The sequence below is a fragment of the Aspergillus brasiliensis genome, assembly GCF_001889945.1.
Source record: "Aspergillus brasiliensis CBS 101740 unplaced genomic scaffold ASPBRscaffold_4, whole genome shotgun sequence".
In the NCBI taxonomy this organism is placed as follows: Eukaryota; Fungi; Ascomycota; class Eurotiomycetes; order Eurotiales; family Aspergillaceae; genus Aspergillus; species Aspergillus brasiliensis.
Genome location: NW_027137445.1, coordinates 1,217,164 through 1,233,365, shown reverse-complemented (window position 1 = coordinate 1,233,365; position 16,202 = coordinate 1,217,164). Strand labels below are relative to the sequence as shown.

Sequence of the window (16,202 nt, the reverse complement as noted above, 5' to 3'; positions counted from 1 at the left end):
TGATGCTGTGTTGCGAAGTATATGAACTGTGTATGGTATATCAGTCATTTGGGGTTGCGAATATACTATCGTTCGGCTGATGTTATTGCTGATAAATTAGTAGATACCTTGGTTTATTATAGTATATCTCGTTGAAGTGCATATACTAGGACTATGTAAACATCTCTTCAACGACTAGAAATTGTTATTAGAAGTTGAGTTGATTGCATGTTACTGTGAGACACAGGGATGGAGCTTACCAGACAAGAGGAACCAGAGACACTTGATTGATCTGCTCACATCAGCTGACATGAGCACATTATCTAGTGCTTACTACTAGCTCCTTAACGATACATAACTAATAAATATTGATTAGAAGAACAACCTCTTAGGGTACCAAAAGAGGATGCTACAGAAACTGAATCATGCAAAAGGTATATATATATACAGCACGTAGATGTATTAAAACGTCGTCGAAATCATATCCCGAGTCAAACTGCCCACTGCCACTTGGCTCTATTCAGGGGGACCTCACTCTATACACGTGGAACAAACACCCATCTGGGGCAAAAGGTCATGGTCATAATTGGCAAGAACAGGTTCACCGGGAACAGTATGGGGGAAATAATCTAATCCGAAAAAAAAAAAGGTGATGCAGAATGTAAAGTGAACAGCAAAAATGTCTAAGGCAAGCGGATCTACAGCATGAAGACGGCGAACAGAGTGGCACCGGTCAGCACACCCATGAAGGGGGCGGACAGGCCAGCATTGACGCTGCTTCCCGAGGTGTCGGAGCTGGAGCCCGAGCTAGAGCTGGAACTGGAGCTAGAGCTCGAGGTGCTGGAGCTGTTGGAGCTGCTCGTGAGGGAAGTGGAGTTGCCGGGGGTGTTGGACTCATCGTTGGACAGCACCTTGTACTTGACGCTGGAGACCTTGTTACCGTTGTAGTCGTAGATGGTCTGGGGGATAGTGGTGGAAGACACGGAGACGAGGCTGCCGACGGTGGCGTTGCTGTAGCCGTTCTTGATCCAGTCAGCGACCTTGGAGGGGCGGGTAGGCAGGTCCCAAGAGTTCAGGAAGGTGTTGTTGGTGATCAGAGAAGAGCTGCAGGTCACCGCCTCCTTGGAGGTCTGGGACGAGTTGGAGGACTCGATACTGCTCATGTCCAACTTGTTGTACTGCTTCATCAGGTTCTCATAGTCGACCATCAGGGTGGCAGTGTCGCTGCTGTTGATGGCCACGAGACCGTAGTCGTTGGCTTCCTGGGTCCACTCGTAGACCAGACCACCGGAGAAGACCTGGTCCATCTCGCTGCCGTAGAGGGCCTGCACCTCAGTGAAGACACGGGGCTGGACGGCATTGCAACCGTACTCGGAGAAGAAAACGGGCAGGGAGGCGTTCGAGAAGTCCTCAGTCAGGACGTCGTAGCCGGAGGCCTTGTAGGAAGACTCGCCACACCAGGAGTACGAGTTAAGGCCAAAGAAGTCGGAGCGAGAGCTGGTGGAGTTCTCCAGGTTGCACTCGAAGTAGTCAAGGGTGTCCATGAGGATGGGGCGCACATCAGCAGCAGAGTAACCCACGGGGATGGAGCGGTTGACGTTGGCGGAGATATAGTCCTTCATGTCACGCACGACGGCCTGGAGAGAGAATCAGCAAACCATGCCCAGCTACACACCACATCAACGGGATAATGGGGAAACATACACGAACGTAAGCAGGGGTCTCGTAGACACTCTGCTCGTTGATCACCTCGTTACCGGCAAAGAAACCCAGAGTGTTGGGGAAGTTCTTGAAGGCCTCGATGACACCGAAGACCTGCTCGTAGTAGACAGCGTTGTAGGTGCTGGAAGGGTTGGTGCGGTCGAGCGAGCCACCGGTCAGAGGGGAGTTCACATCGAGAATCATGTAGATACCCGCTCCGTTGAAGATGGAGGCACACTTGCTGTGGTCGACATTGGGAGACAAGTTGTACACACGGATGGTGTTGACCTAAAGGGTCCCCACGGTTAGTGGGACAGCAAGAGAGATCCAGCAGGAGAGGGATTCTTACACCCAGGTTCTGCATGAGAGCAGCATCGCGCAAGCAGGCGTCTCCATCACTCAGGGGGTCTTCGGTGGCACTGAAGCCAGAGGAACCACCGGGCTGGTAGCTGTTGCGCGAAGCGAGCATATAGTCAGCAGATGTCGCAGAAGAAAAAAAAAAAAGGAATAATTCCGGCACTGAGGGACATGCTTACTCGACACCCAGGATCTGGAAGCGATCACCAGTCTTGCTGTTGACAAAGTCCTTGCCCTTGACTTCAATGGGAGTGACAGCGTTGGCGGTGGTCGCAAAAGCGCAAGCCGCGGCGAAGAGTTGAGTGTACGTCTAGACCAAACGGTCAGTCAGCAACCGATTCTATACTCGCTAAATGCTATCGTTTTAAGACTCACGGGGAACATTTTATGGCGTTTTCAGGAGCGACAAATATCGACTCTCAAGAAGGATATAGTGTATAGAGAGAAACTAAAGGAGAGGATGGAGTCTTCCACAGGAAGATCCGAAACAGCAACGATTGGTATAAAAATGAGTGACGTGGGAATAGGATCCCAAAACAAGGCAGCTAACGAAGGAAAGCGCGCGGGGGGTGAGAGGCTGGACAGGGAAGCACGAGAAGAAAGAGGCCGGAGTGAGACATGCTCATGGCTATAAAAATCAAGGCAGCGACGGTAAGTACTAGTCGTTGGTCCTTCACCCCCAAAGACCCTCAGGGACCAACAGGAGGCAGCCAATCTCCCAGCGATTCGAGATTGATTGAAACCGCCAACCAAGTGGAGGTCGCGAAGCACCGCTAATCTCCGCTACTCGCCAATAGCCCCGTCGCTGCTGGTGTTATTGGCCTGCCACCGCCCCATCAGCCCGACGGCGTGCCTCAGACCAGCCAATTTCAAGGCCGATCCTGCCTGTTCCCTTTTCCCTGTCCCTTGGAAACCCTGCCAGTACCCTGGCACCGTCAGGCGACTAACGGACTAAGAATATACTAACTGACTAAGAGGGTCTCCCAAGATGAAAGAGGGTGAAGCTCAGGAGGGGATTACGCATGCTGGCTTGGTCTAACTAATCCCAGTTCGGAGCTGCTTACCACCGACAGAGTATATCCGTGCACTGCAGACTACTACTAACAAACACACACTCACAGAATCACCACATCATCACACAGCTCACCTACACTTTGTGAATCCGCTTCTTTCAGGCAGCAAACAAATCGTCGTTTTGTGCTCAAGTGACTCGTTCACTCTCAACTACTACATGTTCGTGCGTCTAAGAATACATACCCCCGTTTTCATCCCATCGTGAGAAAACTGCGGGAAGAAGATATTACCGGCCCCAGTGACTCGGATCATTTGCCGTCCGTTCAGGCCCGGTTGGAAAATAAGAAAAGGTGAGGAAGAGAAACAACACAGTGATGGCGCCGAAAAATTCCAAAAAATGCCCGCCAGGTCGGCGGCCAAGACACAATGCACATATACAGGGAAATCTGGAAAGGAAATGGTGCGGAAGTACATGAGTAACGGAGAGGGGAGAAGCGTGACAGGCAGACGGACAGTGATTTCCGATGAAGTCCGTCGCTGCCAGAGGACCAGGCCACGGCCCAGCGTGAACCGGAGATTATAGAAGACACACGTTCAAGGCCAAGGTTCTGATGCGGGAAAAGGGCGGGTGGGTGAACGAAGCAAGAGGGAGAGAGATGGGGAGGCCGGGGATCAGAAGTCATACTGGGGTCGAATTTACTCGACACCATGGCTCTCCGGGGCGGCGCTCTCGCCGGTGAAAGAGCCCAGCTTCAGGCCGGAGTCCAGAGCGACCATCTCGGCCAGGATCTCCAGCACTTCCTTGGGCACAGTCTTGTCGTAGATGGAGATCAGGTCCTTAGGCTGGGGGTAGACCTTCAGGGCCTTGTAGAAGCACAAGGCAGCCTCAATAGGTTCTGTAGTGCGGTTGGTACGTGAATTGCCAATTCATAGAGGGTGTAGGGGACGTGTTCGGAAGCGCATCATGTCGGGAAATGCATACCTTCGGCAACAAGAGACTCTCCCTGAGCAACCTGGCTCATGAAGTAGGCCTCCTTCTCCTCCAGGTCCGTAGGGAAGCCCTCGTCCTTGGCCTGCTGCACGACCTTCTTGATGACCTCGCGCTGCATGGCACCGTGGGCCTCAGCCTCCTCCTTGACAGCCCTGGCCATACGGCGGTTGTTCCTCTTGAGAGCTTTGCGGAACTCCGGGTCGGTCTGTCTCTTGTGGTCAAAGTAGACGGCGTAGGCTAGATAGGGCAATTAAGGCGATCAGCATCTTAGTTTGGACAACCTCGGTATATGGTTCCGTGGATGGCCGGGCTGGTGTCCTTACCCAGAAGGCCGGTGACGATTGTGCCGGCAGTAGCGGCCACCAAAGTCGACGTCCTCATGATGGAAAGTTGATTGGAATGTGAGTAATGGGGAAGAGACGGAAGAGGCGAAAGGGCGAGTCCACCAAGGAAAGAGACGACGTCGGGGGGGAGGGAACGGAGTGGTTGAGCTGAAGCAAGACAGGCAAACAAGCGGACGTGAAGAGATGACGGCGATTCTTTTGCTGCCCGGATAATTTTGCCGGGATCATTATTGTTCCGCCTCGGGGTTTCTGTCCCGCTTGAGCTGCCTCCCATACTCCCCTTCTCTCTATACTTCCTCTTTCTCAGTACATTCCGCCCCTTCCACGAGATTGCAGGCTCAATCTATTTTTCTTATAGACTCTCTGCCAGTCATGGAGAGCCGTGGCTTGACCCTTCGCAGCAAGTCGCGCCGGCCCCGCCCCCAGATCAGTGCTCCGAAGCCCATACCCGGCCCTTCGTCGACCAGTAACGGCAGTAAGGGTGCCAGTGCTCCAGGCCAGAACACTTCCTCTCCCAGCTCGACATCCCTAGACCAGGCCCCTTCGAAGGGTGCGACCTCGGATCTAGTCAAGCGCCGCTATTCTACTCGTTTTAATCAGGCCCCCGACTTCGATGTCAGCGCTCCGCCGGTGCCGGGCCTGCCCAAGGCACCAGCCACGTATGGCGGGCTCAGTCCACCCGAGACGAGTCGAAGACCGTCCACGGAGTCTTCTGGGCCCCCCAAGGTGGACTTGAATGCCCTTCGGGATCCTAGCCTCCCAGTTGATAAGTGTGAGTGACGCCCGACATGTCCTCGCGTACCCCCCATTCCATGGTTGCTAACGTGGCACCAATCTACGTCAGACGTTGCCAACCTGCTCGCCAATGCCTCGGAAGAGGAAATCGAGGCGTATCAGAAGAGCCTTCGGAAGGTCAAAAACCGAACTTCCACCGATTTGCAGCAGAATGTTTACCAGAATCGCACTCAATTCATCAAGATCAGTAAGGAAGCGGAGAAGCTCAAGGGGGAAATGCGGACCCTCCGCACTTTGATGGCGGAGCTTACCACCGCGCTCGGACAGACCACCATCGGCAACACCCCGAATCCCATGTCCCCCGCCGTTGACGAGTATATGCCGAAACGTAATGCCAACCGCAGTTCTGTGGCTAATCTGGAGAGCATGTGGAACGTCCAACTTCAGACCCTCTGGAAGACGGTGGAAGGCTCCCAGAAGTTCCTACCGGTGGTTCCCGGCCGACACATTGTGATGGAGACGGGCCATTGGGTAGAGTTGGACTCTGCAACCTGGAAGCCCAGGCGACCAGTTCACATCGTGCTGCTCAACGACCACCTGCTGATCGCCGCGAAGAAGCGCAAGCGAGTTGACCAGAGTAGCCATCGTGGGCCGGTCCCCACAAAGCTGGTCGCGGAAGAGTGCTGGCCCTTACAAGACGTCGATATGATCGACCTTGGTGCTAATCTCTCCGCGGGGGTTGCCCGAGATGAAGCCGAAGACCGGGGAATAGCAAATGCGATCAACGTCCGCGTCGGTGGAAAGCCGTTTACCTATCGCCATGACAAGCGCGACAGCTCGGCTAAAGGGGAACTGCTCGCGACGTTCCGGAAAACCGTCGAGGACCTCCGACGTACTCTCCGCTCGGAGACTGAGGCCGCAAGCAAATCTACCGAGTCATTCGGCTACTTGGGCGTCCGGCGCCCCTCCCATTCCCCCATGCCGGATCAGTACGACGGCGGGGAAAGCACCCGCGACAAGCCGGAGGTGCGTATCGATGTGGACGGAAAGCAACAGAATCTTCGCTGGGTTGACGGGCAGGTGGACGAGCTGGATATTGACATCGCCCTGCAGCGGTTTGAGGAGGCTGTGGCCAACGTCGAGCGGCTTCGCAAGCTCGCTAAGGGCCTGAAGGGCAACGCGGTCGCGCAGGACGTGATCAACACGAAGGTTGACGAGCGTGCAGCCACCCTGGCGGAGGTTCTCCTGCGAGCGCTCGTGGATACCCATTCGTTTCCTGTGTCGACCAAAACGAGAGTCTCCTGGCTTACGCGGTTGGGCTTTGAAGATCAAGCCCGGGAAGCGTATCTGAAAACCCGCTCGGAAATCGTCTCCAAACGGATCCGGTATGTTTCTTTGTCCCGCTCGCTGAGCAGCGTGAATCACTAACCTTCTGCAGTGCCTGCGTCTTCGAGGGTGACCTCCCTCTTTACATTTTCCAGATCTCCTACGTCTACTTCACGTTGATCAAGAACACCATTAGCATCTACCAGCAGTGCTTTCCGCCGGTCATGTCCAGCGCCAGCATCCGCTGGGCAAAATACCACCTCGACGGCTTCAACGCCCTGCTCACCCGCCAGCTCAGCAGCGTCCAACGCGGTACAACCGTCTGGCAGAAATGCATTGACATCGTGCATGAGCAGGCTGATCGGCTAACCGAGGTGGGCGTGGACTTCACCGATCTCGTCGCGAAGGACTTGGAGACGGGCGAAGAGTTCACCGAACGACCGCAGATGACCCGGTCTGAATCCCTGATTTCTGGATTAACAGACACTGCAGCGGCAGCTGCCATTATTTAAGTGACGCATGTATATTGGTCCATTTGTCTGTCGATTACCACTAGCCTCAGGAGGCTACATTCGATGATGTGTGTTCTGCGTCGCTCGTTTGTGCACTTTTCTATTCTCAGCAGTCTGTTTGACATAGACCCTACGCACAGTGCTCCAGAATGGACCTATGTTCGTGTCTTCTATCATGTATTCTCTAGATGTTATATCCATACCCTAACGCTGAGCTTGGTCGTGTATATGGCGCGATGCCAACGTTCAATGGATTCGTGTATACCCGCACCCATACTTTACCTTCTTGAATCCAATCCAAAACCTACAACAAGACAAGGGAGACAGAAAGCGGTACAGATAAAGATACACAGATACTTGTCCTTTGAGCTACTTGCAGCATTTTAGTGAAGCGAGATAGAGCATAGTAGCCAAAGCATCTAGGAGGATCTCCGAAGTCGGCATCCAGCCAATCCTGGGCACGTGTGATCACGTGAAGATAGGCTACTCAGTGATCTTTCGATTCGAAGTCGGGCTGGCAACTCAAGTGATCTCTCCACATTCCATTCCTTTCTTGGTTATCAATCAAGATGCTATTACCTAGCATGACTCGCTACTTGTCTAGAAGGGTGTGGTCAGTATGCGGACAGCCTTGCTTACGGTGCCTGACCAGGACCTCTACGACCTGACATGAGGTACCTGTGATGATGGCGATGCTATCTCCATTAGTTGTCCTTCAAAGACAACTATTTCATACGAGTTTAGTAGGTGACTACCACCCGTTACCAGCAACTGAAAGCGCAACTGGATAGCAACTGCTTTCCATCAACATGAAGTGGGCATTGCTGTGACGCAGTTCCACCTCGGGCCTAAATCTAGAAGCCGAGCGGCGGACCCCAACAGTTTCGGCTACAGAATCCGCGTGAAACTCCGAACGATAAGCAGCGGACGAAGATTATTGCGTGCAGACTCGACAGCAAGTGGGTTCATCCCCTCCATTGGCTGCCTTTGGGGGATCCTTGCTTCTTTTTTTCGTCTTTCGCTTTTTCCTCCGACCTAATCTCTCTTTCTCCCTTCAATCAGTACACTTCCTCCCCCGCCGCGACATTAATCCATCAACATGGGGCTCACTACATCCCCTAATGGTCAATCTATACAAGGGTGCGTATCGCTCCCGAGCCTTGCTCCGCACCGACTTGTAACCCTAAGTAATGCTCACATTGAAATGGCTTGCGCAGGCAAGATGCCGAACACCAGGCCCTCCCTTTGACGGCCCTTCCCTCTCTGCCCTTGTTCGTGGAAGCAAATGCCTATGCGCAGAACACTCCCGACAAAGTTGCCATCGTGGACGCCACCAAAGGGCAGGAATTCACCTATGGGCAACTCCTAGCCGACGCGGCCGCCTTGAAGAAGGCCATTCTGGAGGAGCTAGGCCTCACCGAAGTCGGAAACCTGGAAGAGCGCCGCATCGCCTTCCTGACGCCAAATGGCTACGACTACGTGGTTACACAATGGGCTGTCTGGGCCGCGGGGGGTGTCACCGTCCCTCTCTGTATGTCCACACCACCATCACCTGGGAATCCAAGTTCAACCATTATTGCGCCTCACTAAACAAGCGACAAACAACTAACCTCCTCAACCAAACTCAAGGCACCACCCACCCAGTCAAAGAGCTCCTCTACACAATCGGAGACTCCGACCCATCTTTGATCCTCCTACACCCAACATTCGCCCACTTCGAGACCCCCCTCAAGGAAGCCATCAGCAAGCCCATCCCCTTCAAACCACTCACTCCTCACCAGCAGACCACTTCCCCAATCACCCTCCCCACCATCAGCCCAATCTCGTTCCTGGACCGCCGCGCCCTAATGATCTACACCTCCGGCACCACCAGCAACCCCAAGGGCTGCGTAACCACGCACAAGAACATCACCTTCCAAGCGCAATGCCTCATCGAAGCGTGGAAATACAGCCCCACTGACCGACTCATCCACGTGCTCCCCCTGCACCACGTGCACGGCATCATCAACGGCCTCGCCGCCAGTCTCCTTAGCGGCGTCACCGTCGAAATGCACCCGAAATTCGACCCCGCCACGATCTGGACGCGCTGGCGCGAAGGCGGCTCAACCATGTTCATGGCCGTACCCACCATCTACTCCCGTCTCATCGACTACTTCGAAACCCACCTTCGCGGCACCGAGCACGAAGCCGCCGCCCGCTCTGGCGCCCAATCCCTCCGTCTCATGGTCAGCGGGTCCGCGGCGCTCCCGACCCCGATCAAGAGCAAGTTCGCCGCCATCACGGGCCAGGTGCTCCTGGAGCGGTTCGGAATGACCGAGATCGGAATGGCGATTAGCTGTGGCTTGGAGACGGAGAAGCGCATTGACGGTAGCGTCGGGTGGCCGTTGCCGGGCGTGCAGGTGCGGTTGACGGATAAGGAGACCGGGAAAGTGATTGATGCGGTGGACGAGGATGGGATGATTGAGATCAAGGGTGATAATGTCTTCATGGAGTATTGGCGCAAGCCGGAGGCCACGCAGAAGGAGTTCACGGAGGACGGGTGGTTCAAGACGGGGGATGTGGCCAGACGGGATGCGCAGGGCGCGTACTTTATCCAGGGTCGTGCGTCTGTTGATCTGATTAAGTCGGGGGGTTATAAGATCTCGGCGTTGGAGGTGGAGCGGAAGATGTTGGGGCTGGATGCGATCCAGGAGGTGGCGGTCGTGGGATTGGCGGATGAGGAATGGGGACAGCGTGTGGCTGCCGTGGTCAAGCAGCGGTCTGGGGTGAGTTCATCTTATATGGAGTTTCCATTGTTACGGGTTGAGTGAGTGCATGCTAATCTGGTTATAGACGGAACCCCTGGAACTGGCGAGTCTGCGCGCGCAGCTCAAGCAAGAGATGGCGCCTTACAAGGTGCCGACGGTGCTCAAGCTAGTGGATGCGATTGAACGCAACGCCATGGGCAAAGTGAACAAGAAGACGCTGGTGCAAAAATATTGGCCGGAGCTGGCCTAGCCTAACCTAGAGATAAATATAATACCACATAGAGTTCCCTCACAACAGAACGAGTGCATGAATCTCAGGGATCAATCTCCCTCCTCAGAAAGCGCGCCGCCTCAGTGTACGCAGAGTACTTATGGGCCGCCCCATGCGCATCAAGCTTCTTACACTTATCCCAAGCATGTCCCACATTAGGTATTTGTATCCCCCTCAACGTCGTACTTTGAGGCCTGGCTTGCCGCAACCTACCTAGCAAAGTCCTAGTCTCCTGGGCCCACGGATCCCCTTCACATGTAACGAAGAAACACCTGCGCGGAAACCTAGTCAAGTCGTTCTCGCGACCCGGCGAAACCCTCGAGTCGTTCACTATCGTCTCAGGGTGCCCACGCAAGTACCGCTTGCGATTCCCTTCCATCAACGCAAGAGGGATCACTCCGCCCGTCCCCATCCTCATCTTCTTCCTTACAATCCGATCCATGTTTTTAATCTTGTCCCTTTCAGAAATCGACATATCCACGACCGGATAAAATGCAACCACAGTTGTAAAAGTGTTGGGGGGAGAATTGATCGCCATGGCCAAGGCCAGGTTTCCCCCGATACCAAATCCACAGATAGCCAAGTGGCTGAGATCGAATTCTTGGGGACGCGACGTGAGATACGCCACTACGTCCTCGACGTCCTCGAGAGCCGCGGGGAACGGGTTTTCTGGGGCGAGGCGGTAATTAACGTCGAGAACCACGAAGGCGCTCTCATTATTTGCGACATAGTCAAGGAAGGTATCGTCGACGCCATGAGAAGGGATGCAGAAGCCCCTGCCGCTGAGGTGGATGATGACTGGAGATGCGCCGCTAATTTCCTGGTCGAAGTACAAATTTACGAGTATTCGGCGTTCTGGATCTCGCGAGTTGATATTCATGGTTCCCTTGGCATGGGGTGGTAGGCCCTTTGGGAGTCCGTAGCGGGCTGTGACCCACATGCGGTGGTAGATAATGGGGACGTCGGACGGTCTCCACCATCTAAGTCTAATTGGGGCGATCTGGTTTGCCATGGGAAGTGTGACGGTGGTGATATATAAGATAAAAGGAGATGTAGCGAATGAACAAGTAATATAAAATGATGGAATTGAAAGAGAGACGAACGTTGCAAAAGAGAGTAGCAAGAATAGAGAGATCGTCGTTCACTTGACACTTAGGAGATGATGCATTCTAATCAGGAAAGGAAGGAATTAAGAAGAAGAAGAAGAAGGAAATCATGGCCAAAGATGTCCCTATTGGGAAGTCGCTGTTGGTCACGAAACAGGACTGCCGAATTAGGAAACTCAGGATACGTTCATCCATCCATCTCGCCTCCCCTTTATCCCTCACGTACCTACAAGCGTACAACAATCTCTCTTTCTCTCTCTCTGTCGCTCAACTCTACTGCTTTGATGCGCTATACCCCTCACTTCTCTAGTCATATTTGCATAACGTGATACACGAATATACTTTTTCTCGTTTGTCGAAGCTGAGGCCGATATCGAGCCTGGAAGCCACACCCCCTACGCTCATTGATGGTCTGTACGACATCCTTTGTATTGATATTGCTCTGTTTCTCCCTAGGTTTTCTTTTCCATCTTTCTCCCTCACTAAAACACTCCCCAGACGAGCACAGACTTTGTCTGTCAGACTTTCAACTCTTATCTCCTATTTTCTTCATTATCATCATGTCAAACACCGAAGAAAGAAAAACTGCAGATGCAGAGATTGAGCAAAGAAGAAAGGAAAAAGGAAAATCAAAAGAAGAAGGACTGTATGGATCAGTATTGGGAAATACAGAAATGGGCGAGAACAAAGTGGAAGCAAGCAATGATGACAAGACATACGGCCCTGGAGCAGACCTCGAGATGACAGAAAATGTAGAAACAGACGAAGAGAAACTACCGTCGCGAACGGCCCACTATATCTGCCCTGACTATAAAGCACTGGATCCCAGTGAGCTCCACGATAGAGGAATCCCCACAAACGGGACGACGAGGGTCGAGACTGTGGAGGTGTCTCCCGATGTGACGCTGAAATACGGAGCCAATGTCACCGTCCACGAAGCGAACAACATCCTCTGGCTCGAAAGGTATGCCCCAGCGGTGCCAGTCCCTAAGCTCCTGGCTTGCTACACTTGGGGTCCCTTTAAAAGGAGGGTAGATGAGCCAAACGAATACGAGTCGGAAAACGAGACATATATTTTTATGAGCAGCGTGAAGGGACAACCACTGAACATATACTGGAATGAGTTTGATCGAGCTACGAAAAGGGAGATTACACGGCGGCTAAAAGACATATTTGTCCAGCTGCGCAAAATGCCCAATGAGAGATATGTCGGCTCGTTCAAAGGTGGCCCGGTGACTGATCGCATATTGAGGTTTTGGGAGGAAAGAGGTCAGTCTCCGTATATAGTATATCACAACCGCTTAGTTCCAATGCAATATGCTGATTCATGACCAGGTGCATTTGAAAGTGTACAAGACTTTCACAATGAGGTCATTGTATCCATTGAGAAAGACGCAATTGCTCCAATGATTGGCCTCCGACCTTTTATCAGCGAGATACTATCCCGAAGTGATCTCCAAATTGTTATTACTCATGGGAATCTACAAGCTAGTAATATCATCGTCGATAAGAAGGGGTACATCACGGCCATTACAGACTGGAGTCAGAGTGGTTAGTACCCCGCTTACTGGGAGTCTGCAAAGGCCATTGCTACTTGGTGCACCTTCTGGAAGGACGAAAGGGATCCTACGTTCTATTGCATGGAGCAGATTCTGCACCCCCATTACGAGGAGGGTCTGTTGTATCAGTATCTTGATTCGATGCGCTCGAATTAGTGAGTATTATTTCCACTCTCGTGCGCCGATTGCTGCATTTCTGCATGAATAGTACGTTACTGACATAGTTGAAACAGCTGGAGCAATGCCACTTGACAGCCAAGCAGCTAGTGATCCAGGAGCGGTGTGAGCTAGGGTTACCTAGGTTAGCTTCTATCAGCCCTCCAGAACTGAGAATCCCAGATAGCAGACATCCTAGTTAGACTATTCAGAAAGACCACTAGGGTCAGGAATATGATAGCTTTCCATCATCTAGACCCAATACATCGACTAAACTACGTCTGAAACACCCATCTTGGATCCCTATCCCCCAAGAAATCCCCCTCAGCATCACCCACATCCCCCATCAACGCCTCCATTCCTTCCCTCTCGCGCACCTCCGCCTTAACCCTATTCTCCCTCCTCAGAACCTCCCACAGCACACACACCACCACCAAATTCGCCACCAAATACCCCAACGCAAACCCATGCCCCAAGAAATACCTCGGACTCGTCTCCGTCCGATACAACTGCGTCCCCAACACCGCTCCCAGATTCCCAATCGAAATCTGCATCGCATTCGCAATAGCCCTCTTCGTCTGGCCCGAGACATTATTCGCCGGCCACGACAATACGATCGCCACGGCCGGGTAGATCCCCGCGGCTGCGAAGAACGTGCCCAGATAGGAGACCCCGGGGCGGTGGTCACTGAGTAAGAGGATGTAGCCTATGCATGCTAGTGCTGTGGAGAGAAGGATAAAGGGTGCACGACGGTGCGTGCGCTCGGAGAGGATGGCTACGGTTATGGTGAGGATGAAGGCCACGGCGTAGGGTGGGACGGTGAGGAGTTGGGCTTGGGCGGCTGTGTAGCCTAGTTCGGAGATAATTGTTGGCTAGATTTTATGAATAGATGGTGGTGTTAGTGGGTGTGATATGCAGTTTGGTTTGGGGGGAAGGTGCGGATGGGGGTGTATAGCTCACCATGAATAAAGATAGAGTATACAAGGGTAGCGACATTGTATGAAAGGCTAGTCCGTATAACCAGACTTTAATGTCTTTGAAGGCGTCGAAGACAGCACTCCAGGTGAATTGTTCGTCGCGGGTGGAGTCGTTGTCGTTCTTCAGACGGAATTGGATGAATTGGCGCTCTTCGGGGGTTAGGAATTCCGCTGTTGCTGGGTAGTTGTAGACCCAGAAGTAGGCGCCGATGGACATGAGGACTGTTAGGAGGCCTTCCTGTTATTTTCCTCAAGTTAGAGGATTCTGTTCTGTTCATGTGGGCGTGAGTGTGAGGGATAGGGTTGTACCAGGATGAAGATCCATCTCCAGCCGCTGTAGCCGCCTACGCCATCCATGTGGGCTATGCCCTGTGGTCACCATTGTTAATAGATCAATGGAGGATAAAAGGGGGAAGGGGGTTAGAACTAACCCATGCGAGAATCCCTCCAAATGCACCTGCTAACGAAGCTGCACTGAAGAATAGTGCTACGCGGTAGTGTTGCTCGTTGCGTTTGTACCACATCGATAGGTAGAAGACGACTCCTGGGAAGAGGCCGCTCTCCGCTATGCCTAGGGCTGTTTTGGAACGTTTGTTAGCATCTTTCCATGTTGTTTACTGGATCAGAGGGGATAATGTACCGGTTCGTGAAGTAAGATATCCCGCATAATTCTGTACCACGCCCAGAAGCGTCGCCACAACGCCCCAGACCAATGTTAGAGTGGGGAGCCAGATGCGAGGTGTCGTTTTCTTGAGGACAATGTTGCAGGGAACTTCGAAGAGAACGTAGCCGATGAAGTATAGAGTTAAGCCGGTGAGGTATTGGTCTCCTGCTATCTTTTTTGTTGGTATTTATTGCTATGTGATGTAGTAATATGAGTGAGGGGCACATACACATATGGATCTCGGTGGCCATGCCTTCGAGTCGTGCGTTTCCCACTGTAGGGGTGTGGAGTACGCGTTAGATTCATATAAAGTTAATCAGATAGTAGTACGAGAAGGAGGGGAATACCATTGCTGCGATCGAGAAATGACAAGAGATACAAGATGGTCAATGGTGGAAGAAGACGAAAATCTAGTTTGCGAAGTAGAGCTTTCTCATTGATATTGGCGACACTGCTTGTGGTCGGGGAGGCGGCCTTTTCATCGGCCTCTACTGTCTTTTCAGGAGTAGATGCCATACTGCTTCATTGCAGAGGTACTATGAACTGGGTTCCTGTTTCTGACAGTGCCTTAAAATGCTGCGATGCCAAGGGGACCAGATTCCATGACGAGACAGGACTATATAACTTCACGCCAATGTGGCCCTCCACGTGGGACAGACATCATGGCTGCCGCAATAGAAGGCATTGACAGGGTCCCGACGGGATAATCCTTGCCTGCTATGGCATATTTGCACCCACGAGCCGATGCGCAATCTGGAGCGTTGATGGCGAATTTGGTGGAGCAGTCAGGAAGTTAGAGTTGACAAGGTTTGGGGGTGTGGGGGGTTTCAAAGGTAGATAGATGTTCCTGAGGATGATGGATATTGCTTGATAGTCCAGACCCACTACCTGGATACACTTAGAACCTGCATAGTATGCTTGGTGAGGAATTATGTTGCCATGTAAATGATGTGCAGACTGCTGATCTTGTACTTGAACAGTCGATATTCTGGACACGACCGTTGGTGACTGCATAAGAGCTGAATAAGAGGCTCGGAGTGGTGTATTTTGGAGGAGAAAGCACGCCATCTGCAGCCCGCTCAACGTCATCTGGCTGACTCGGACGAGAGTTGCGATGCCAGAAATGAATCTTGTTCGTCGCTCAGACCAGTTGGCAGCGATTGTTGGTTGCATAGCACAATCAGACTATGCATATGATTTTATGTAGGAAGCATTAAATGAGATGCTATTTGCCAACCACTTACAAGTAATGCTTAGGAATAGTTGTGCATACACAAGATACTCAAGGTATACAAGAAGGAGAGTGGGAAAGTAATGGCATCGAATAATCATCATAGTATTGTTCGCGAGTCATGATCAACATTTCTCGGTGGTATCTTGTTCAAAGTCGTCAGGGGTATCTCTTGTTGTTGTCGCTGTTGTCCGTCCCACCCAAAAATGTCCCGCAAATTCAACGCCTGTTCCTGTAATCCCAATCCCAATTCCAAAGTCCGTCCATCCAAACCCAAGGGAAAAAAGAAGAAAAAGTAAAAGAAAGGAAGAAAACACGCCAGAAATAACAGAGAAAACGCCAAACCAAACGCAAAACACAACACACACAAAACACACACATAACGAACACATCACACACAACACACAGAACACACACATAACACACACACACCACACACAATACATAATACACACACCACATACATCACACATAACGGGATGATTGTGTTCATGGAAGGAAATTCATCTAATCTATCATGCGGGCATTCTAA

General features: G+C 52.2%; 7 protein-coding genes across 7 annotated transcripts; 3 read left to right on the top strand and 4 right to left on the bottom strand.

The window, feature by feature from the left end:
- Positions 1-228: 228 nt before the first annotated feature.
- On the bottom strand, positions 229-2,897 carry gel2 (1,3-beta-glucanosyltransferase gel2). Its single transcript, XM_067619771.1, has 5 exons — positions 2,413-2,897; positions 2,217-2,347; positions 2,030-2,129; positions 1,684-1,968; positions 229-1,616 (listed from the first exon to the last, which is right to left on the bottom strand). Exons 1-5 carry the CDS (start codon positions 2,419-2,421, stop codon positions 678-680), a joined length of 1,464 nt encoding a protein of 487 aa, XP_067480734.1. The 5' UTR covers positions 2,422-2,897; the 3' UTR covers positions 229-677.
- An 850-nt stretch (positions 2,898-3,747) lies between these two features.
- On the bottom strand, positions 3,748-4,423 carry ASPBRDRAFT_53673 (TOM complex receptor protein TOM20; the record flags this gene model as incomplete). The annotated part of the gene is made up of 3 exons (XM_067627108.1): positions 3,748-3,947; positions 4,034-4,279; positions 4,366-4,423. The coding sequence occupies 3 exons, from the start codon at positions 4,421-4,423 to the stop codon at positions 3,748-3,750; spliced, it is 504 nt and encodes a 167-aa protein (XP_067480733.1).
- A 246-nt stretch (positions 4,424-4,669) lies between these two features.
- Positions 4,670-7,364, top strand: ASPBRDRAFT_64216 (exocyst subunit EXO84). Its single transcript, XM_067628457.1, has 3 exons — positions 4,670-5,158; positions 5,231-6,506; positions 6,560-7,364. Exons 1-3 carry the CDS (start codon positions 4,759-4,761, stop codon positions 6,957-6,959), a joined length of 2,076 nt encoding a protein of 691 aa, XP_067480732.1. The 5' UTR covers positions 4,670-4,758; the 3' UTR covers positions 6,960-7,364.
- Positions 7,365-8,058: 694 nt separating this feature from the next.
- ASPBRDRAFT_53671 (acyl-CoA synthetase) lies at positions 8,059-9,956 on the top strand (the record flags this gene model as incomplete). Its single annotated transcript, XM_067627107.1, has 4 exons — positions 8,059-8,099; positions 8,177-8,490; positions 8,589-9,724; positions 9,792-9,956. The coding sequence occupies 4 exons, from the start codon at positions 8,059-8,061 to the stop codon at positions 9,954-9,956; spliced, it is 1,656 nt and encodes a 551-aa protein (XP_067480731.1).
- Positions 9,957-10,020: 64 nt separating this feature from the next.
- On the bottom strand, positions 10,021-10,989 carry ASPBRDRAFT_194429 (uncharacterized protein; the record flags this gene model as incomplete). The annotated part of the gene is made up of 1 exon (XM_067620751.1): positions 10,021-10,989. The coding sequence occupies one exon, from the start codon at positions 10,987-10,989 to the stop codon at positions 10,021-10,023; it is 969 nt and encodes a 322-aa protein (XP_067480730.1).
- A 768-nt stretch (positions 10,990-11,757) lies between these two features.
- Positions 11,758-12,928, top strand: ASPBRDRAFT_194428 (uncharacterized protein; the record flags this gene model as incomplete). Its single annotated transcript, XM_067620750.1, has 3 exons — positions 11,758-12,352; positions 12,419-12,634; positions 12,876-12,928. 3 exons carry the CDS (start codon positions 11,758-11,760, stop codon positions 12,926-12,928), a joined length of 864 nt encoding a protein of 287 aa, XP_067480729.1.
- A 145-nt stretch (positions 12,929-13,073) lies between these two features.
- ASPBRDRAFT_174185 (allantoate permease family MFS transporter) lies at positions 13,074-14,955 on the bottom strand (the record flags this gene model as incomplete). Its single annotated transcript, XM_067619770.1, has 7 exons — positions 13,074-13,670; positions 13,759-14,013; positions 14,085-14,144; positions 14,207-14,352; positions 14,416-14,607; positions 14,669-14,713; positions 14,787-14,955. The coding sequence occupies 7 exons, from the start codon at positions 14,953-14,955 to the stop codon at positions 13,074-13,076; spliced, it is 1,464 nt and encodes a 487-aa protein (XP_067480728.1).
- Positions 14,956-16,202: the final 1,247 nt, after the last annotated feature.

Coding starts and splice junctions, on each gene's coding strand:
- gel2 (XM_067619771.1), bottom strand. Junction 1,969..2,029: donor CTCTCATGCAGAACCTGGGT/GTAAGAATCCCT, acceptor GGGACCCTTTAG/GTCAACACCATCCGTGTGTA. Junction 1,617..1,683: donor AGACCCCTGCTTACGTTCGT/GTATGTTTCCCC, acceptor TTCTCTCTCCAG/GCCGTCGTGCGTGACATGAA.
- ASPBRDRAFT_64216 (XM_067628457.1), top strand. CDS start 4,759: ATGGAGAGCCGTGGCTTGACCCTTCGCAGCAAGTCGCGCCGGCCCCGC. Junction 5,159..5,230: donor TAGCCTCCCAGTTGATAAGT/GTGAGTGACGCC, acceptor AATCTACGTCAG/ACGTTGCCAACCTGCTCGCC. Junction 6,507..6,559: donor ATCGTCTCCAAACGGATCCG/GTATGTTTCTTT, acceptor AACCTTCTGCAG/TGCCTGCGTCTTCGAGGGTG.